Raw genomic sequence first — 23,520 nt, forward strand, 5'->3', positions numbered from 1 at the left:
AACATTGTGCCAAATACTTTGGCACTCCGGATTTGTTCTTTAATGTACACTGATCAGCTATTCTGTCCAGACCTGTAGTTAATCCAGACCCTGGATTTCTCTTTTCATCCCTTTCACTATTATTAAATACCCCTCCTCAACTGTCTCTAGAGAGTTTAAGTTCCCTACTGTAGGACACCAGGGCATTTGGCATGTTTCCTTTAGTGCTACCTGTCATACTGAGTTGAACATTTATCTCTCTTTCTTTGTAGAAGAATGAATGAGGTACAGACACGCATTGCAATCTGTTAGGGTCTGCATTCTGTAGTCCGGAACTTGCTAGATGGTAACCATGATGCCTCCATTGAATACATCATTAAAGCGACCTAATTACCTTGCTAACTGTGAAGTGGTTTTTTGACCTCTGGCTTGAGCATCTCTTTCTTTGGGACTTTTCACTTCATTCTTTCCCTTTTCTTGAGAAAACAAAAAACAAAAACAAAACCCTAGCTATGAACTCAGTTTTTCTCAGGTGGCTTTGTTTCCTTGATTAACCCATTGATCAGTGAGGTATCGGGTTCAGGGGACTCTCTATGTGATGCCAAGGGCAGTTAGTAGAAGCACTTGCTCTTTTTAAAACCAGTTAGTTCTTTCTCTTTGTTCTCTTTAGCTTTCCCCAGGTTACAGGCCACTTCTCAGAGAAGGGTTTTAAAAAATGGAATTCAGGTCTTTCTGTCAGAATGTTTTACTGAACTACTATGATTACTTCATGGGAATTGTCAAATTTTTAATTAATTTGCAATTGTAAACTCCTCTTGTGGTTGTGTGTTCGATGCCCTTCTTTACTACCAGTCAATAGGGCCTGCAGGGAAACCACATCCTTCCAACACTTCCCGTTCCCAGAACCCAGCACAATGCCTCTAGCATGCTAAATTCTAAGTAACTATTTGCTGTAGGAAAGAAAAACTAGGCCAGAGAGACATAATAATAAAAAAGAATTTCAAAGTCCTTGTTATTTCCAATATTCCCACTTGTCTTGTGAGAAGATACACACGGTTAACATTTATTATTGATTTTGGTCATCGGTATTTGAATCCTGTTCTAAAAAATTGTCAACAATTTTAACTGTTTTGGAGGAGCAGGTGTGAGAGATATGTACGTGACTCAAAGATGCAGAAAAAGCCAACAGCTATACTCCTGTCACCCGCCATTCTCATGTGCATCAGGGTGTGGTAACGGCACACCCAGGGCCAGAGTTCTCCTCACCCAAGGCGGTGTGTTCTAATCAGAACCACTCGGTGGCTGGGGCCTGAGTGCCATCCCTTCCTGAGTCTCAGGGCCAGGTTCCTGCCCAGATCTACACCTTTTGATAAGTTCTACTCCACTCAGCAGAAATCAGTGCTGTAACCTACAACCCAGACTCTGGTCTGACCCACCTTGGGCAAACCATGCAACAAGTAAGGCCTTAGCTTTTCACATCTGTGAACAGGTGTGGGACAGAGAGAGAAGGAACAGCAAGTCCAATGGCATTGTCAGTAACTTTAAAACTCGGAGATTCTGCCCATCTGGTTATACACTTTGGCTCATTTCAAGGCCTGTTGCGGTTGTTGAAGTAATACTAGTTGGGTCTTGTAGCTGTTTGTTTTCCTGTCGGCAACAGTGTCCCATCTAAGGACATGGTTCACCTATAATGACCACATCTTCACCATGTCCCTTCCTCTGTTGATCAGGCCCTTACAAACTATCTCGCGTTCATTAGGTCAGGCCATGGCTTAGTCTGGGGGCATCATCTTCAGTTTTAGACTTAAACTCCCAAATACAGACGGGCAGGAGGAGAAGCGACCTAATTTGCCTCCTCTCTTTCGGTCTTGGGTTTTGCTTGTTTTTAGAGTAGCGGTATTTTTAAGGTTTGAAAAAATTGCAGCTGGAAAGTGTGGAATTTTTTTTTTTTTCTTAAGCATGAGCTCATATTTTCTGCCTGGATCGCAGCCAGGGCTAACAGATGGCAGGCGCCCCAAAGACTCCAGAGAAGTTTCTTTGCAAGTTTGTGGAAGAGGGTGTGAGACAGTTGACCGCAGCTGTCACTCTGTGGGTAAACAAAAGGAGCTCAAAGCAGACCTGTTAGGTTGTTGGATGACCTGAGCCCTTAGAAGGTGGCCTGAGAGCACAGGGATCCTTTCTCTTGGTTTTACACGTGTGTGAGGGAACTGAGGTACAAAAAGCTACGGCAGCAGTGAGGGTCCCCACTTCCTATTCATTTCCCCCTTCCCTTCATCTTCCCCCTCTACTTTTTACTTTTTCTTCTTCAAAAATATACTCTATAGTATAGGCTGTCCTGGAACTCATTCTGAAAAAAATATTGGCCTTGAACTCATGGTCATCCTCCTGCCTCTGCCTCCTGAGTGCTAGGGTCACTGGCATGCCTCCATACTGGCCTTTTACTTTTCTGCATTTTGGTAGTATCGCTTAGTGACAGGCATACTCACACATGGAAGGCAGCTGTCCCAGAAATGGCATTACTGTCTTTTAATCTAATTTTAATTGGTTGTGAGCAGATCTATGTACTTGCTAATATATCTATGATAATATAGCTCGATCTTTTCATCCATCATATACATAGGTCATTCACACAGTGTCTGGCAGTGGGCGAGACCCTCTACTACCCTTCTCTTGGCACACTGATTTCACCTCAGCCATCAAATTCACATTGCTATCACTTTCTTGGTGATGTAACTCAAACATGGATGGAGGGTTCATTCTGTTTCCTTGCCTTCCTTTATGCTTTTTTTTTTTTTCTTCACATCAATCCTATGGCCTCCGCCCATTGATTTCATTATTCAATGATGCGTGCAGCTGAGCCTGACTCAGATCTGGGCAGAGGAGCTTGGTGGGAGGAACTGGACTCCTGAAATGGCTGTGCATAGAGTAGCAGAGTTTCGTTCTTCTGAGAGACAGTAGGGCTAAATTAGGATTGAGACCATGGAGAGACACAGTATCTCACAGCCAAAGACTCCGCATCCTTCTACCATGTCCCTCACACCAAGAGGAGGGAACCGCCCTCCTTAGAACTGTTGCCTGCTCTGATAATTCAGAGTCATGGATAGTTTCAAACGTTTAAGCTCAGCCCCTCATCTTATGCCAGTGTTAACTAGCTAGTTAACTCAGTGGAACTGAACACATGTGGGCACCATCACTTGGTAATACTTACTGCCACCCTGAACCAGAACTGGGGAATACTGGCGTCCTTGGGTCTTTTGCAGCAAGACTTATTTAAAATGAACCGAGCTGCAGATGTGTGATTCTTTTGTACAAGCTAAACATGAATTCTGTGAATTGCCTCCCACAAAACTGTTCTAATTTAAGAACCAGAGCTTTTAGTGCTTTGTCAGTGAACCAAGAAATGGCGATGGGGATGAAGTCATTAAAAAATAAACAGCCTAGGAAGAGCGATGGGTGCTGGGGATCCCTGGGGAGTAAATGTCGGGAAACTGAAGTTAGATTGAATTAGATAAAATGAGGAATGAACTCAAGAAAAGTTGAAGCCCAGTCCAAGATCTGGGAAAATGTCATGAAGGTTTCAGAAAGTGCATGATAGATAGAAGCTTAAACATTAATTAATTTAGTTTTTTCCCCTTTGGTGTGTTTGTGTGTGTGCCCATGTTTGTCACATTGCATGAATCGATGTCAAAAGACAGCTTACAGGAATGGCTTCTCTCCTTCTCCCACTTGAGTTCCTGGGATCAAACCCAGGTTGTCTGGCTTGGTGGCAAGCACCTTTACTATGGGACTTAATTCGCTGGCCCAGATTTACTACCTGAATGACTGACATTCTGTGCAATATAATTTAAAATGAGGTCAACGGAAATGGATGTGCCTGGCTTTGACTTTTCACCCATGCGCACGTGCTTTTCTTTCCACACCTCTCACCTTTGCCCCTTCTTTTTGTTTTAGACTTGATTCTAGTGATAGTGTTTTATTCTGAAGCCAGAAGCCCCACAGTACTTAACTGACTGTGTTAACAAAACAAAACAACACAGTGTATCCAAGTCTTCTGCATCTTTTAAGAAAAGAAAACACAGCACGAATGTTATAAACCTTCCCTGTTCCTACTGAATTCCCATAAAAGTAGAAAGTAGTATGGGATTTGTGCTAACCTATTTTTTGTCAATGGCTTTGGCAGTGGTACAGACAATGGCTTTCAAGATGGCATAAGAGCATCCTGTGACTCACCCTAGAACCAAAGATGGGGCTTTACAGCTGCTAACACAAGCTTCATTTTTGTAGCTAGTATATATATTTTTTTTAATTTAGGAAAAAAGGGGCCTCACTGGGCACCTTGGGGTATCTACTCTTTAGAAACAAAATAGAAAGGACTTCTGGATAGATTTCTGTGGGATGATGGAAAAGCTATAAGTGTTGGTCACAAAACAGAAAAAGATTTAGCTTAAGAGGCTGAAGCATAATTGCAGGGCCTTTGATTGAGTCCTGGCTCCTTTGGTTCATCTCTTGGGGATTCTCATTCTCTGTAGAGTGGAACAAACTGAGCATTGCTGAGGAGTTTCTTGCCTGCCATTAGTGTTGAAGATGAGTTTTGAAATTCCATTTTTGAAGATTTATTATTTTTAAATCATGTGTATGTGTGTACATCTGTGTGTGGATATGCGCAGGTGAGCACAGGTACCTCCCGTGGCCACAGGAGGCACTGGATTCTCTGGAGCCAGACCGACAAGTGGTTGTGAGTGCTGGGAACTGAACTTGAGTTCTTTGGAAGCACGGGCAGCTCTCTTTAACTCGTGGCCCTGTCTCTGTCTCTTGAGCCTCCTGAGCCTTGAAATTCTTGAGTGAAATATTCTAAATTCTGCAACCCCAGAATTTAGAATATATTTTCCAATCTCTCTCTCTCTCTCTCTCTCTCTCTCTCTCTCTCTCTCTCTCTGTGTGTGTGTGTTTCTGGGGATGGAGATGGAACACTTGCTAAGCAAGTGTCTTATCCCTAAACTCAGCCTCATGCTTCGTTCTTACATATCTTGCAAAGGTAGGTTTCCATGGCAACACATCTCACACCCATGATGCTCTTTAGGTCACAGACAGACAAGTTTTGGATCATTCCCTGTGTATAACAGTCAGGCTCCTACTTTTTCCTATGGAAATGCACATGCATATGTGTGACACACATACACATAGAAGACACACAAACACAAGGTTTATTACTGAGAACAGCACCCAGCTGTGCCACTTAAACAAAAGAGCATCTATACATAATTTAACATGTTTGTACAGCATGCTAGGTCTCACACCTCTTCGTAGCACATCATGACCAGGATATCAGGAACGGTTGTTGTCTTTTTAGGTCCAATGATGGGAGGAAGATACAACGACACCCTTGTTCGTACCGTTCTTTCATCTTCCCAAGATCTGAGGAAGCTCACAAGTAAAAGTGAGGAAGGCTAGATCTCTCATTCCTGTCTCTGTAGTCAATGGGTTTAGTACGACTGTTAGTCAGACTTGAGTGATGCTCTACCTCTTATGTCAACATCACGAAGCTAGGGAGAGAGATGCCAAGAATTGTAAAGCTGAAGATACAGCAGGAAAATTAAAATGAATGCAGACCAACAAAAGGAAAAGCACGCTAAAGTGCTGATTTAGGTTCAGCTTCATTATGTAGCTCACTGGAAGAACGACAGCGTAAGGACATTTAGAAGTTAGCAATGCTCTCTTTTACGTAGGTCCCGAAATAGGCCACTTAAAATAAAAAAAAAAAACCAGCCCTGGACTTCATTTCTGAGGGTTGGTAGTCTCACTGAAAACCTTCTTATTTCTGTTTGGACATTTGTCTAAACTAATCTGGTTAGAGTGGAAATTCTAGATGGGCAGGGATGTGTCTGCTTGTCCTTCCTGTGTCCTGTCTACGAAACATAGACTCTCAATACTACTTGTTGGCTGAATGGATAGTGGTCTGTCTATACACTGTTTTCTCTAGGCAATTTCTCCCTACGGGCTAATCTTCCATGTTTCTGTTCATAAACCTCTGCGAGCTACAGAGCACATGACAGTAAGCGAGAACTCAGCAATATGTTTTTACAAAACCCTGAACACACGTGTATTCTCTCTGCTCCCGGCCTTACCTCCTTGATCAGCTTTTCCACATCTCCATGGTTCTCTCATTTGTACATGGACAGACTCCACTCATACATGGGGTGCCTTCCTCGCAGCTTCTCTTGCTGCTATTCCTTCACCTTGCCCAAGTGTAGAGGCTGTACAACATACTCCATGAAGCTCTTACTTATTCCAATAAGAAACAAACTTGTTCTCCTCCGTGCTGGCACCAAAACCATATCTAGCCATGCTCTGCTATTATTTATACTCTAGAAGAGTACTCAGGAACTGGGGCATGTTTAGGGTCTTGTCCAAAGCGTTTGCCAAAACTGTTTGCTCCCCTGAACTAAGATACCTGTTAGGATCAGCAGCTGTAGGGTACTAGTTAGGGTTACACCTAAAAGGACTGAGTTTGGCAAGGAGAAAAGTTGTGAGGGTATTTTAAACTGTATTTCCAATTATTCTGTGGCCTGGAAATATTAAGAGATTATTTTAATTTCATGAGAGAAAACTTTCTATGTTGCTTTGGCTGAAGCTCCGCAACCTCTTTTTGTCTTTTATATCTGGGAAATTTCTGTGATCCAAGCCTCTAACTTGTGAAAAACTTGAACCAGAAGAATCAACATTTAGTGAAAATCTCTGACCAAAGTGCGCATTAGAATTTTAAACTAGGACAACACTTCTCAGTTTCCCGAGGCCAGTGGAGATGATTCAAGAGTTCATCAAGATGGACTTATTTTAGGTCAGGTCTGCAAGAGAATGTGGGTTGAGGACTCTGGCAAGCTCAGGAGAACTGGTATCATTTTATTATGATCTCTTGCCCCAATGTGGGCAGAATCTGACATTATTATAGGGATATATTTTGGGTCGTTGAGGGCATTGGAATTTTAAAATGGAGAGTGGTCAGGATGTGGCAAATGGGATAAGAATTGTGCCAACTTCTCAGAAGTCAATGGAACGCAATCTCTGTGATCAAAACGGGACTTTTTGGGGGATGAAGGACTTGCCTCTCCTTTAAGCCTGTCACAACACTTTGGATTGTTTCTGAAGTCTCTTGATTCCACTGTCTCTCATTTTCCTTGTGTCAGGTGGCAATGCTGATTTGTGCTGGCTTCCTGATTGCCTGGATTCCCTATGCAGTGGTCTCCGTGTGGTCTGCTTTTGGAAGGCCAGACTCCATTCCCATACAGCTCTCCGTGGTACCCACCCTCCTTGCCAAATCTGCAGCGATGTACAATCCGATCATCTACCAGGTCATTGATTACAGATTTGCCTGCTGCCAGACCGGTGGTTTGAGAGCAACGAAGAAGAAGTCTTTGGAAAACTTTAGGTAAAATTCAGAAGCTGGAGATGAATTGTATTTTCTTTGTCTTAAAAAACTGTGGCACTTTAAGCTGACACTTGGGGTGGAGCTGAGTTCCCGAGGAGCTGGGTTAGGAGGATTTTGTTCTCTGATCATCAAAATTTCGGAACCCAAGTCATCAGATGTGTATGGGCTGGATGACAGAAACATATCAAGAGGCATTCTAGTTTTTGATCCTGTGCATTTTGGAGTAATCACTGTATCAGTGATTGTGAACTTTCTTTTGAGGGGATTAAATCCAAATCAGTGCAGGAACATTCTATGTGGCATTGATCCAACCATAAATACTTGTGAAAGATTACTGGCCACTGTTGTCTGGGGCATCAACACTCTTAGTTAAAATCAAAGGCCTGAGGCAGAAGTGTGGGAGAAGGATGATAGATAACCCATTACCCTCTGTTTTCTCTGCCAGGGTCTTTCAGGTATGTTCTACTCTTTCTCTGTGTCACATGAAGACATGGGTTCAAGTAAGGTTAAGGCTGGGAAGCCACTCACCTTTACATAGGCAGCAGGGTAGGAATTGCCACTTAAACATTGGTCTTTTTCATCTATGCTGTTTCTGTTGCACAGAGTACAAGAGACCTTCAAAGTTCACAACTACTTTCCCTAAAGGTCCAATATTGAGTGAGTACAGAGCTAGGATTGTGGGGCGGGGTGGTCTCCTGTGCCTATGCAGAGCTTGTCTTTGAGTAAAAAGTGGAAACTGCATATCAAGTCATTGTCTTGACTGAGGAAGCAGGGAAGACTTCAGGGTCTCTGATCCTCTTGAGTTATTACCTGGGGACAGGTATTCTTCAACACCTCTTCCCTTTAATAAGGGGTATTAGAGATAGACCACCAAGGAAGACATGAAATTTTACCTTCTGATACTCTGCTTTACCACATTTTGAACTTTAATTTGTTTTTACCCTCTGAGTACATGGTCAAATAAAAATAATCATAAAAGTTTATAAATTAGTGACAATATTGCCATTGTTGCTCTGACAAAGGGACCAGATCTACAATTTGAGATGGAAACTTAGTCCTTAAAACAGTAGCTTTCAATAGTCCAACTTCTGAGGGGCACATTAGTTGCTTAGAGCCAAAGACTGGGATGAGCTGACAACAGGAAATTGTAGTGACTGAACCAAAGGGTGTGTGGGAAAGGCCTGTTGTGACAAATGTGAACGGCCTGACAGAGTGTTGATAGTTGATGTCTTCTCTTTGGAAACGAATGATTAAGTCCAAATGCTAACATCCATATCTTTAGGAAGTTACAAAGCTTTTTCCTTATCAACTATTGATTCTTTATTGTGAATGCAGGTAGATGGAATAATTTTCACAGAGAATTTTGGGAGAAAGTAGCGGGACACTTCTTTACTCAAAAATGACAACGTGACAGAGGTGGCTGGAAGCGCCTCTCACCCAGCTCAGAAGTTTGCCTTGGACTGTGATTTGCACATGTACTCACAAGTGTGAGCAGCACATAAATATTCAGCACTCAGCAAGGGAAAGAGGGACAGAAAGTGACTTTGGGGCATGAGCCTTTAGAAAACCCAGTCAGGCAAGAGACAGCTCGGTTTAGTTGTCCTCATGAAACATTTATGCAGAATGCAGTGACTGCTTTTCTGAAGAGGACTGAGAGTGTTTTATGTTCCTGACATTCCTGCTTCTACTGGGGAAGCCAACGTCAGGGCTGAAGCAGTGGGGAGACCTTGAATTCCACAGGCTGGAGCGCCTTCTCGGAAGCCATTTTGGAGAGGTGTTGAACTGTAGGTTTTAGAAGTGTCTGCTCCAGAGGATCACAGAAAGGTGGAAGGCAGCCCTCAAAGTTTCTCTTTTAAATAGAGAGAATTAAGTAGTTCCTGTTTATCTTTGCTGTTGTTAAGAGGCCGAGTGCTCCTATAGTGACGTGAAGTGATTCCGTGGTTCAGACCAAGTCAGTGAACTGACATGGGATTAGCAGATGATATTTTTGCTCTTTCTGAGATTTGAAATGTGTTTTGCTTTGAAGAAGGAAAAATTGAATTCCAACAGAAAAGCTACTGTGTAGAATATGAGCTTGTGAAAAGAAATTTTGAGTTAATTTTAACAGTCCTAGAAAAGTAATGCTGAACTTTCCACAGTCAACTTCCCTGAAGTTTGGCAGAAGGTAGTGAGCCACACAGCAAACAAAAAAGACCCCAGAATTCCAAACATAGAGATGATTCCAGTTTGAAACGGCACTGCAGTCCTCTCTCGGCTGCTGAGATAGAGTCTCTTGTGGCTGGCTGTGTGATTGTTACCTCAGGAACTCTGAGAACTCCACCAGCTGAGATCGGCCCAGGCTGGGCCTGAGTTTCAGCCATTTGCCTGGATCTCTCTCCCAGGTGATTCTCATCACAGCCATATTTGAAAGCTGATGAAAGAGAGGCAGAGAAAGAAAAATACTAGCAACGGCGGGCAGAGTTACAGTTCTTTGCCTCAGCCTCTGTGGAGACCTACGAGGTTGTTTTCGGCTGATGATAGAGAAAGAGACTTCAGTCGCGTGGGTAGAAAGCAACAGACTCAGTGCGCTATGCTGTAAAGGACAAACATCTTTCACACTTCTAATACGTTAGCCCAAGGGCAACCAATACCCCAAATTCTGGGATGGCTCTTACCCTTCAAGTCTTCCTGACTGCCAGGGTTTACAGGCTGCCTCTGCAGGTTCAAATGAATGAGCTTGATGAATTCTGCTTTCACAACATAGAGAATTTGTGCAAAGAAACACTCTGGATGTAGAAGGCTTTGCCCAAGAGATTTCTTTTTCATTTCGAATATTCTGGATTTTTAGTTTTTTCTCATTTAAGCTGAAATTTTATGTGCATAGTTTTTTCACACATTTTTGCTTATTTTTCTACCACTTCATGCAGTTTTTTTTAACTTTTAAAAATTTAATAGATGTATACAATATATCTAGAGAACACCTATGCTCTACTACACCAGGCTTCTCCGAACAGGTAGTGATGGTAGCTAAGCTGACGTGATAGCATACTTAAGAGTGTGTGGATGTATGTCTCTGGCTTCATTTCCTTGTCTCTTCTCTGTTTCTAGGCTGCACACTGTAGCCGCAGCCAGGAAGTCTTCCGCCGTGCTGGAGATCCACCAAGAGGTATGAAGACGGACACAGCAACCCTCATGGACACACTATTCACACGCTTGCCTTTCCACTGGTCTTAACATTCAGTTGTGGCTCCACTCTTGTCTTTATATTATATTTTTATATTTTGTATATTTCCCCTCTTTTTCTTGAAGCCAAGGTTTGTTGGGAAACTGCAAAGGGAAACTAGGCTAGGACTTCCTGAACACTAGGAAGGAAATCCCTGATACTCTCTTTTCCTTGTGCCAAACCTATCCCGTGCCAAATAGGATTTGCCTAAGATAATAAGAAAAAAAAAGTTTACAAGTTTTATTCATTAGGGTATTGTTTTACTTATGTCATCATGACATCTTCTTTATCATTGCCATCATCAGTCATCATCATTTTCTTCATCATCATTTTTTAGTGGAAGACCAGGGATGCTGTGCCTGGGGTTCCCCTAGGCAGCAGGTCACTGGGACAGTGTGGGGCCATGGTTACTTGGTAGGCACTAGATTCTCACAGTTCTTCTCTTCTCTGCTGGCTGAGGGTCGAACTCTGTGCCAGGAATAATAGGAAGGAGTCCTCAAGGGAAATCAGCTCTGTCTGAAAACAGTGAATGGTTTTCTTGTATCTCTGAATTTGAATACAAAATTAATTCCTGCTGATGGCAATTTCATCCTCCTGGGTTTTCATTAGGTTCTTGCTAATTCTATGCAGAGAGTAGGGCATCAGTACCTGAGGAAGAGATTTACTGTCAGTGTTGTTTGAAAATGCTGTTTCTTGTCTTTACTTGCTCTTTGTGACCTTAGTTCTTTTAATTATTGTTCATTGTATCTCCACAAGCACCCTTTTAAGCTCAAGAATGAATAAGAAGGAAGGATTTTAAAACCAAGTTGTGTTCTTTAAATGCTAAGGTGAAGGATAAGGCATGCAAATACTATCCAGATAGGCATTTCGTCAGTGCCCATTGGATTTTTCTTTCCTTACCTAGGAAAGGCCCAAGCAGGTATCCTCTATGCTACCTCCAAGTCAACTATGAACATAGCCTTGTTCATTCCCCTTGTTTCTCCTCTTCTGATAACCGCTAGGCAGAAAAACAAGAAATGAGCGGCTTTTCCCTTGCACTGGTGATCTATTTACCCCTTGCATTTGAAGGTTTGTAGAGTGCCAGGCATTCCCTCAAGGCTCCATCTTTTGTGTATGATAGCTTCAGCTTCTCTGTGTCTATTTTCCTTGAGGACTGCAGGAGGAATGAAGGAGGAGTTAGTGCGTGTTGTTGACTTAAGATAAGTGTTAAGTAGATGTAACAGAAGGAGCTGTGGGATTGCAGCAAAGGTAAGAATCTCTGTCTGGGGTTCAGGGCTACTAAGTCAGGATTGAGCAAGGACACAATTGTCATTAGAAGGGAGAGGCAAGCTCATAGACAGATGTGTAACTGTCGATACGTGAGAATGAGGGACCCAGATCGAGTGGGCAATGTGTTTAGAGCCCAGACCCAGACCGCCTGGGTTTGCACCCTAACTCTGTGCCCTTGGTAAGCTCGTGGAGAAAGGAACCAATCGTTTCTAAGGGTTGTTGTGAGGCACAGATGAGAGAATGAGAAAGAGCCATTCAGCACCCTGTTAGTGAGCACACACTCCTAACACACAAAGAGTTTCTCTTACTGTGCTGGTGGTACTCAGCTGAGAAGGGGGTCACCAATTGCTCTGCACAAGCCGAGTGGGAAGTCATGATGTCTGCACTGTCCAGAACTACCAGTCTGGAGGTACTGCAGAAGGTGGATTCCTTAGTGAGGATGGCAGGTCATGGTTGTGCATTTTCCCATTTGTTAGGGACTTTGTAAAGAAGTTAAAATTTGTGAGATCCTGGATGAAGTGATGGCAGTGGCCATGGAACTGAAAACATAGCTTTCAAATGTCCCAAGAAGTAGGGGTCCTTGGCGGTTGATGGCACGGTGACGGAAGAGTTAAGACTGGCTCTGGGAAATGTGCTTGGGGGAAACTGTGTGGATAAAGAAAAAATGCTGAGTTCAAAAGGCCTGAAAGGACTAAGGTCAAGGAGGTTTTCTGAGGAGGTGATTTTAGATGAGGGGGAGCGAGAGACTGCAGAGGTGAGTCCACTCACGCTAATGTGGCCTGACAGTGAAAGCTAACGTTGACCTTTACAGGGGTGCCCAGACATAGAGTGCACAGTCTCACTTATTAACTAACTAAACTGTGGACTTTAGCACAGCTTTAAAAAGCATGTCCAAAAAAGAATGAGCATACTGAGGAGGGAAATAGGGTTTAAATATTAGGAGCTTTGGGGAAAGATCCTAGCATTCATTTCTCCTACCAATATGAAATATATGATTCTAATCCTCTGTGCCATGCTTCTGTAAGTTTCTGTGATACCCTTGGAGCTAGAAGGAACTAGAATTATTACAGTATTGATTTAGAAAAAGAGGGGTGATCCTTGGGGAAGAATGCGGCAAGAAACGGGTTACTGAGGGTTGGCTGCATACACCAGGCTGTCAGAGAAGGCTTCTTGAACTGGTGTTGTTTGTCCCAGAGCTCACAGTGGTTCAGGGAAACAAACTTTGTGCAGTTACCAAACACTTCCTCAGTTTTCTGTTCCAGCTGCATTTTGGGCTGCTAGGTGTGTGCGTGTGTGTTACTAACATCTAAATCTTTGAACAGACTGTTCGTATTGTTTGAACTCTGAGTAACTGGCTCGGTGTCTGCCCTTTGAAGGGTACTTGGAAGTAAAATGATTGGGATCAAATGGGTAACTCTCAGGCATGATTTGGGGGAGACCTGGGGACATGGAGTAGAATGTTAAAAGGAGAATGTGAAATCCTAGATATCTGGTTTATTCATTATCGCTATCATTGCTATTGTCATTAGTAGTGATTCTTACTAAATATCCAAGGCTGGTTTTGATTGACCTCACACCTCTTTTGTGTTAGAACTGTAGGCTTGTGTCACCATGCCCAGCCAGTCCTAAATTGCCTTCTTTCTATGGGCAGCCATTTAAATTTACTTCATGACAATAAAAAGAAAAAGAACGGACAAATAAATCCATGAAAAGAGACTGAGAGCTTAAATGCACAATGAACTTGAAAATTTAATTTTCAAGAATCATGGTAAAATCCAAAAATAATTTTAATGATTTTCAGAGGAAGGCAGCAGGAATGTGTTTTATAGTACAGCTCTATTTGATCATTCAAATGCAGTTTTCTTAAGAATCAAACATTAAACTTACTTGCAACTTGCTTGGTAACTACAATACTTGGTTCCATTTAATTTTTTCTTAAAAAACCTGCTCTTTGATACTCTATAGCAATGTGAACCAGGTTATAAACAGTAATATTTCCATTAAATCAGTGAAAATGAAGAGAAAAGACAGAGTTGAGGAACTTGAGGGAGGAAATCCAGCAGCAAGTGCTGCTATGTATCTGGAAGGGCTAAGAGGTACCAGCATGAATGTAGGTCTTATAGACATCAGAATGCCAGAGGGCAACCACTGAAGGTATATAGGAAAAAGCTAGTGTGTAGCATTCACCAGCTTTGGATTCATAATTGTATTTATTGTGACGGTCAGATCTTATTGTCCAAATGGTCATCCCTCTTTAATTTTGATTAATGTGTATTCAGTATGCATAAGAATGGAGCTCAATCTGATATGCCAATACATATATACAACCAGAGTGAAAAAAAATCTTGCCTCTCTTTATCTATTTCCTCTCCCTCCCCTAGTTATTCTACGTTCAGGCCAACTTTTCTTTTAACTTTCACACATGAAGGGTTATTTAAATTATTTAACTCAATGTAATATACTTCACATAGAGGTAGTTTGTTGTCAGTGATATAATATTTTCTTTTTATTTTAATTTATGACTAATTAATATTTAGTGTGCACAGCATACCATTCCAATACATTATCTTTTCCCGGTCATCTGTCTACAGGTACCTCGGTTGTTTCCACATTAGAAAATTGTAAATGGTTTGCATGCTTCTTGTGAAAAGGTGGCAAAAGGCAAAATCTTTGAAAGTTATAGGGAATTCAGTAAGAAAACAGCATCAAAAGCATATTCTTAGTACCAACAGCTTGAAATCTCAAAGTCTAAGTGTATTACTTAGAGAAAACCCTTGCTCACCACTGTGGCTTTTGTGAACTTGGATATTTTACTTTTTAAAGATTGTACAACCTTCTACATGTATATACACAGGTCGTGTTAATGAGCGGAATACATTTTTGAGATTATTCTACTGAATAAATTTGAATCTTAAGTGACTTTTCTCAGTTATGCTAAATATCTGTTCCTTATCTCTGGTCTCCGCTGAACATGTCTCAAGCAGACCATGAGATTTATATCTCATGTATATCACATAAGACATAGCTGAGAGAAAAATCACTCCACCTTGTACCAGGATTTCATTGGTTCTATTTTGCTTTGGTTTCAACGCTGGCTGACTCTAACTAGGTAAATGTCTCATTCACTCATTCCTTCTAGTCAGGAGCTTTTATTATACATTTGCAACACACAGTGAACTGCTTATTTTGGGAAATATAGAAGAAGGGGAGTATGTGTTTTCGATCTCTTAGGAATTGTGTGTCAGAATCAGAAAATTGCCAACCAACTCTTTATGTTTATATAGCATCTACCTCTCTCTGTGTGTCTATATTATCTATATCTGTGTCATCTACCAAATGGTCACAACTGTCGTAGTTGCTAGATGGGGCCCTCTGGATGCCATCAGAGTTTGATGTTTGAACTTCATGAATTAGTTTTCTTCCCCAGGATATAATAAAATGAGCCTCACCGTGTGATCTGGGATCCTGTGATTTATACATTTTTTTTCCTTGAGAACAGAGATAGAACGTAGGAAACAGAGCATAGGCATTCAGAGCACAGTTTGGGAATTAGCCTTGTGTCATACCAAATATGTGTCACCCACCAGATGTGTGGGTAAATGGCCTTATTTCTCCAAGTCCTCAGTTGTCAAAAGTCTCACATCATTATAATTTGTTTTAAATTCATTAAAGTCTACGAGATTCTTCATAATCTTTGGACTCCTTGAAAGGATAAAATCAACAGATGTGTCTAAGGCCTTTATTAGAAGAACTACTTAGTCGATCTGCATGAGACCGATAGGAATAACATACACTCTTGTAACTGTGCCAGAGGAGTCTGGATTCTGTACATCTGGGAGATTCTCACTCTTCTTGAGAAGGTGAAAGATAACAGGACTCTGTGGAAACAGCCATTTGTAGTCCTTCCACGGGGCATTGCTAGTGTTAGGTTTTGGACTGGAGAAGATGTTTCCTGTATAAGTTGCATTTGGGGTGCAGGAAGTGCATCCCCAGTGTCTTGGTCCATTCCAGTAAGAGTCTCCAGCAAGGAGAAAGGAACTGAACAGTCTTGCCTGGCTCTGATAGAAGAACTGTGGTGAGCTGTGTTCCATTAACACATTGCTGAGTGGAGAACACAGTTTCCTACTGTAAATTCCCATGCAGAGGAACAATCAGAAATCTTATTTGGCATTCAAGATAGTCCAGAAATTCCCACTTACCTCTGCTTCCTATCTGGAGAGTGTATTTAAAGCAGAGAGAAAACTGGGTCTGTGTTGTGTCTGTCGTCTCAGAACTCAGGGGAATTATGAGTTTTGTGCTAGTAAACATGAAACAAACAAACAAACAAATGAAAAACTTCCAAACAACAACAAAATATAGCAACAGAGATTGTTTTTTGAAGGACCATGAAAGGATTTTAACCTACCAGTCTCTATGAGAGTGTGACTTAAATTCTTGTCACCCAAAATGTCATCTGCATATCCAGGAATTGGATGCTTCCTAAGAGCTGATTAGAAATGGAGAAACAGCATTGAACCATTGGCTGATCCAGGATCTGCAACTTAAGACAACCTGGGTGCCCATTCGTGTTGGTTAAATCGATGGTTCTCTTAAGAAGAGTATGGTTCTAAGACTTTTCGCACTGTGTATGGTGACGATCAGAACTTACCGGAGCATCTCAGCTGTGTTAAAAGTGTTGCTGGATGCCAGGAACAAGTGTTCTGTGAGCAGAGCCCTTTCTCTAGTGTGCTTTATTAGGACGATGGGACAGTAGAGCATCAGGCATCTGAGGAGAACCTTTGTGAAGACCCTTGTGGAGGGCTACAGGAGGAGTCTAGTCACCTCCTCATGGACCCAGGGAAGGAAGAGTGAGTTGCACGGGTGAGCATTTCTTCAAATATTATTGTGTTAATGGGGATTATCTACTTATCCAAGGTTGTTTTTCTCCTTGATATCCAAAGTTACACTTTCCTTGTGTTTCCTACTTTGAAAGTGCCACTTGCTTCTAGCACCCCCCCTGACCCACATACGCACACTTCCAAATGAACAAAATCTAACTTGTTGGAGAAAAAGTGAAGTATCCAATCCTCCTGGGAGAAAAAAAATGAACCCAGTTTGCCAGGAGGCATGTGGGGCTTTACCCAGACTGCCCAGGATTTGCTCTGGAGCTATGCATTTTGACATTTTATGTGTGTAGAGACAAATCTGTGTGACGGCATAGGCTGGTGAAATATTTGAAAGTGTTAGGAATGGAGAATAATGTTATCAAGGCAGAGAGTTACAGTCCACATTCCTAGAGCAGATTAGTTGGCACCGTTCTCTAAAAATACAAGCAGGCCTGAGACTTGTACAAATACCTCCAAGGGCCTGTGTTATGGTCATTTGCTGCTGGCGAGGGATTGCTCAACTAGCCAAAGGATAATCTAGCCTGGGGCTGAGGCTGAGTATAAGATGCTTGTGAGTTTGTTCTCTTAGGATGGGAAGGAATCAGGCACTCTTGCGAAAGAAGATACCTGTTCAAACAAGAAAAGATTTTATTTCAAAATGAGCATACATCCTAGCCCTGTCTTTTAAGCTATTTTCTGTTCCCAAAATATGGAGGACCTGAAGAAACCTAGAAGTCAGCAGTTGGCTTAGCCTGGAAACTAGACCAGATAGGCACCTGTAGAAAAAGGACTGGCTCCTAGGTGTTCATGAGAAGAGCTATGGCAGCCAAAGCACATAGGAACTGTTCAAATACAGTAGGAAGCAAAGCAAGAAAGGCGGTGCGTGTCAGAGTCCGAGCGCCAGCAGGCAAGAGTATTTCCTATCCTGTTGTGTTGTAGTAGCTGCCATTGGTCAAGGCTTTGCCAATGAAGACAGACCTTGGAGGACCCAGAGTTGGTGACTATGAGGGCAGAGGAGGGCAACAACTTGTTCCAGAAAAAACATCTGGAAAAAACTTAGCTTACAAATGCTGATATGCAAAGGTGGCAGGTGTGGATTCTTTAGATTTATTTTTAAAATACTTATTTTTGCCTCCCTCCCTGGATAACAGTCTAGCAGTGGTTATTATAGCCATAATTTAGCAGGCACAACATGAACCACGGGTACAGCATCTGTCTACTGTCTTACGCTAGGGCACAGTAAGTTTCCTTTGGAGCCACATTATTGCTGTATCTTGAGGGTCAGAAATACCTAAATAATTCTGAAGGTTGGGGACTTTCTTCTTTGTCGTCACAGTCAAGTGACAGGAGAGGGAAAGGAGGGGATGACGGAGTACATTCAGCAGTTCATCGTCTGGGTTTCGTTTAACAAGACTCTTAGTTAACAGTTTACCAATCAATACAAGTAATTTCCAAGTAGAAGAAAATCATCTTTATCAGCCAGGCTGCTGCTTCAGTGTCTTACAGAGAATTTTAGATTAACTTCTAAGAAGCAAAAAGGCTAAAATTATAGGTGAAACTGTGCTTTTCCAGATTCCCCACTGGTTTTTCTTCTGGTGACAAATATAGATTAGAATGATGGGAAATAAGAGTTAGTGAGCCCCAGATAACAGCCTATGTTATACTGATTTCAGTGAATACACATGGTCATGGTGCAATCTCATTACGGTGGGGACACAATTAAAGGTTGGATAAAAGGTTAACACTCAGGGTGCTCAGCAAGTAGAAAATTTCTCCAAGGAAAATATTAGCATCTCCCAGTTCATCACTTGCTGTGGTTAAGCCTGTTGCAGATGTCTGCAAACCATGGCCCTGGGCCAAATCTGATTCACTGCCTGTTTTCAGAAATGAAATTGTCTTGGCACACAGACATTCATTTCTACATTGTCCATAGATGCTTGCGCTTTTGAATAGTTGAGAGACATTGTTTTTAATGCATCAACCTTTATCTCAGATTTTACAAAATCTGTACCTTGGTACTTTATATAAGATATTTTCCAAAATCTTCTTTGCTGTCTTAAAAACCCAGGGGGACGGTCTTTGCTCTCCATCAGAAAACCAAGGCATAGAGAGGTGATACGGTCTGCTCATGGCCGAGCTGGGCTTCCCTTCTCTCAGTCAGCCTATAGCACCTGTGCTCTGGTCTGTGGTTGACAGATTTGCTCTGCATTCAGATTTTCTTCTTTTTCTTTGCTTGCTTTAGCATCTTCATCTGTTGCCCTGACAATAATTTCCTCTCTGTGCAATAGTTAAAAACACACTGGAGGACTAAGTGAGCCTAATGAGCGGTTTGCCATTCTGTTTAAGATCCTATACACCGAGCTCTAACTTTTATAGGATAAGGAATCAGTGGTATGGGGCTGCAGTCACAGTTGAGAAGAAATTCAGGCAGGCAGCGTCTACTGAGGGCTTTCTTTAGAGGAGGCAGGTGCAAAACAGTGTGTGCTTCTTATATGTAGAGAGGCCATGGTGTGGCTGAACAAAACACGAGCGAGTAGAAGGCTCCATTACATCACCAAAGGTGCTATGATTGTCATTACCAAGGAGCACAAGGAGAGAGAGCACGAGCAAGGAACTCAGGACCGCGAGGGGGGCACCCACACACTGAGACAATGGGGATGTTCTATTGGGAACTCACCAAGGCCAGCTGGCCTGGGTCTGAAAAAGCCTGGGTTAAAACAGGTCTCACTGAACATAGCGGACAATGAGGACTACTGAGACACCAAGAACAATGGCAATGGGTTTTTGATCCTACTGCACCTATTGGTTTTGTGGGAGCCTAGGCAGTTTGGATGCTCACCTTACTAGACCTGGATGGAGGTGGGTGGTCCTTGGACTTCCCACAGGGCAGGGAACCCTGATTGTTCTTTGGGCTGATGAGGGAGGGGGACTTGATTGGGGGAGGGGGAGGGAAAGGTGAGGCTGCGGTGGGGAAGAGACAGAAATCTTTAATTAATTAATAAAGAAATAAATAAATTAAAAAAAAAAAAAAAAAAAAATAGAAAATCTTCCAAAAAAAAAGAATATAAAGGGATTGTTTTTGAGCCACTTGGTGTCTGGAGGATATGGATCTAGAGATAATCTTGGAAGAGGAAGTCTCAGGTAAGAGTTGTTCAGAACTAGTCTTTGGGAGAGTCTTAAAACAAGAGAGTCTTGTGAGGATGAGCATACCACATATTTGAGAATAGTATTTCCAGAGTACTTCCAAGTTGGGTAGTATCCAAGAAAAGGGGTCAAAAGTCTTTGAATATCAAGCTGCTGAGGCCAAGAGCTTCCATTGTTTTTAGTTGGTGTGGAAACACATGAGTTTTTAGTGAATGTTAAGTTATTTTTAGATTTCCATTTTAGATGATAGACACACTGGTCCTCGTTCTGGCCCAAGTATGGCCCTATATCAGAATTACCTGCAATGCTTATTTAACATGTGAATAGGCTGGGCCCATTCCACAGTCCATGGACCGGTATCTGTGTGTCTATATTCAAGTGAATGCCCTAGCTAATTCTCATACAGTCTATGTTTAGAAACTTATGCCGAGTAAAGACTGATGAAGGCCCAAAGAGTGGTGCCTGTTCTGTAGAAGAAGGATCGTTACAAATTAGAACCTACTTCAGAAGTAAAAATAAACAAGTGTTGGTATTGCATTGACGCCTGGTTATCAAAAGGACACTATTTGTTACTTAAAATCTCCCGGCTTAGGTTGTTGACAAGAAGTAGAATTTCTCCTGCCATTCCGAACCTTGCCTATTTCAGTTCATGGGCTCACCCGAGAGCGTCCCTTCTGTTCACGCTTTCATGAAACCTGCCAGTCAGCTTGGAAACAAATGCCCGGCTTATTTCCCCGGGATTGAAAACTCTGCCCAGAACAGTAGGATGCAATGTGGATTTATACACATTTGCAGTAAAGAATCTGATCCCACGAGAGGGCCTGTTGATGAAACTGATTGAGCAAATGCGAAATGGAGTCTGGCACAGGGCAATTCAGTTTAATTAAGAAATCTGTTCTGTGGGCAGATTGTCCACTAGAGAGCCAATGAAGACCTGTTCAGGAACCACTGTCATAGAGATGCCCTCTCCATGGGAAAGTGTTATTTGACTAGTTTTCCCCCCAAAATCACCCTACACATTTGTTGTTTAAATGAAAGCCCTAGACTTCACAGTGCCACAAGTTCACTGTCGTTGAAAGTGGGGCAAGTGGTCCCCCACATGTGTTCAAAGACTAAGCACAAGGGCAAAGATGTATTTGGCTGTTCTGAACTCACAGGAGAACAGCACAGAGCTTGTCCTAACTCTAGCACAGTCTTAAGCAACATGCATATTGGAAGAAGCATTGCTGAAGTATTCATCAGAAGTAGTTTTGGCTCCTGGTTAGTTACATCACCTTGGCTCCATTAGCAACTGGCTTGTAAAATTGGGTCTAAGACTTGAATGTAGTCTTCAGGGCACTTATTCTTTGACAAGAATGACTGTGTTTGGGAATGGAGAGAGTTTGCTTTCAAGAAGGAAGTTTGGTTTCTTCAGACTCCAAGAGAATAAATTGGACTTCTGAGCATAGGTGGAGGGGTAAGAACTGGTCCCAGAGAGGCATGGCCAGAAAGAAGCTGGAGAACCCAATGGATTCATTGGCGTATCAGAACATCCAATAGTTTAAGTGACCAGGGAGGAGGTTTTAAACAAATCCGTAGTTCACTCCAGGAAGGGTGAATTTCATTCTGGTCAATGATTGGAAGACAAGGAAATGTTGCAGGATGAAAGTGGCAGAGAGAGAGAGAGACAAGCGACCTGGCGTGTACCTGTGGTCAGTAGAAGAATCTAAAAGGGGTAGGCTCAAAGGCACCTTGGGATTAGAGTCCACTAGAGTCTACAAGACCGTGCAAAAGTCTGCAATCCTGTGGGCAAGGAGGCAGTTCTGAGAGAAGCTGTCCGTGCGAAGTGATCTCACGCAGTTCTTATCCTTTCGGTATGTAGATCAGCCATGTAGGACTGTGCTTAATTTTGTGCTTTTGCTGAAGCCCAATTTTTGCTTCACTATAAGGAGGCTAATCAACCTGCCCATTGTTAAAGGTGCAACCAAAATGCTTATACCTTGTATCTGATGAGAAGGCAGGTTACAAATGCAAAGTTTTTGGTTTCCCTCTTTTATCCTAGTTATCCTGCTAGGATAAAGAAATTAATAAACAGTGTAAAAAAATGGCATGACCTAGCAGCATCGAAGCCCATTATTTTATTGTAATACAGTGAGGGAGGAAGTGAGTGTTAGAAACCCACCCTTCTATGGCCAGCAATGCTCAGCCCTAACTAGTGAATAAAAATCCCAGTTTTTATCTTTTCTTTCTTTCTTTCTTTCTTTCTTTCTTTCTTTCTTTCTTTCTTTCTTTCTTTCTCTCTCTCTTCTTTTCTTTCTTTCTTTCTTTCTTTCTTTCTTTCTTTCTTTCTTTCTTTCTTTCTTTCTTTCTTTCTTTCTTTCTTTCCTCCTTTTTATCAGTCTAGTCTTGTGAAAGCTCATTTGGAAAGTGTTGGGCTGTGTGTTTACCTGGGGCAGCTTCAGGCCACATCTGGAATATGACTAGCTTCTATGCAGATGTGAACGTGGATTAGTGAAAATGTGTTTTGTGACTGGAAATTCAGTGTGGCTTCATGGAGGTAGAAATGCCCTCCTAAGACATCTTCTCCCACCTTAAAGACTGAAGCATTTGCTCTCAAAGCAGCTCAGCCTATCTAGTGTGAGCTTGGAGAGCCTTTATCCCTGCAACTCAACACAACAGCTTTTTTTTTTTTTAACCTATAAATTGGAGCAAAAGTGACGATCTTAATTTTAGAGGTAACTCTTAGGTGAAGAAGAAAGTCACTGTGCTTGGCTGGGGTGAGAGAAAAGAGGATTTTAGAGTGTGGGAACACACCCAAGTGCCTTATAAATTTTGATGGTATTATAAACACAAACAAGATGAATGAGAATGCCCCTCCAGGAGACCGTGAAATTGGCCAGTTGGAAAATGACTAATGCAAGGACTTGGACCTCGGTGACAGGCAGGCAGGTTAGTGAAAGCCCCACAGTGAGTGTAAGCAATAAAATGCACAATCCACCTATGTAAGTCCCTTAACTGCTCACAATTAGAAAGAACGGGGCACATTTTAAAACAATGGCATGTGGAATGAAAGAGAATTTAGGGAGATTTTGTTCAAAAGGCTAAATGTGATCACTGCCTGCTGATTTCACTTTTAGTAGGGGAAAGAATTCTTAACAATGAGTTAGCACTTTGGCAAGTGAAATGTATTCGGGTCCAAATGAAACTTCCTTAGGATTCCCTGGCAGCTGGAAACCCCAAAGAGCGTTACAGTTAAAATGAAGGCTAGACTGTGGTTGGTATGTAAAATAAATGAAAAAATTAATAATAATAAAAAACGATCACTAAAAAGTGAAGACTAGACAGAGATCTTCAAGTCAAGTTCACTACTGTGTGTGGGCTGATCATGTATTTAGCCCTGCCAAAATTTGACTTGACTGAATATAGAATATCTCTGGCAGGCAGGTAAGAGAGAAGACTAATTTAAAGATGCAATTTATGCTCTAGTTTAAAATGCAGAGCCTTTCTTTCCCTAAAGGCTGAAAGTATGAGCAGCGATGCTTGCGTACCTCCACATACCCCACACGGACTTGCCTTGAGCGTTATCACCATAAGGGACCTCTTCTGGTTTTGAAGTGTGAGAAGAGCTTCATGTCCAAGTTTGTTAAAGAAGTGAG

At 42.0% G+C, this 23,520-nt stretch overlaps 1 protein-coding gene across 1 annotated transcript in view; it reads left to right on the forward strand.

Annotated features, from left to right (window-relative positions):
- The window catches only part of Opn5 (opsin 5), a 49,026-nt gene that overhangs the window by 18,106 nt on the left and 7,400 nt on the right, over window positions 1-23,520 (forward strand). Inside the window, exons 5-6 of the mRNA XM_050119385.1 lie at window positions 7,164-7,405; window positions 10,493-10,550. Coding sequence (XP_049975342.1) covers window positions 7,164-7,405; window positions 10,493-10,550 — 300 coding nt within the window. The remainder of the gene's footprint in view (window positions 1-7,163; window positions 7,406-10,492; window positions 10,551-23,520) is intronic.

Source organism: Alexandromys fortis, unplaced genomic scaffold (assembly GCF_014885135.2).
Source record: "Alexandromys fortis isolate MF-2015 unplaced genomic scaffold, M_Fortis_MF-2015_v1.1 scaffold_145, whole genome shotgun sequence".
Lineage (NCBI taxonomy): Eukaryota > Metazoa > Chordata > Mammalia > Rodentia > Cricetidae > Alexandromys > Alexandromys fortis.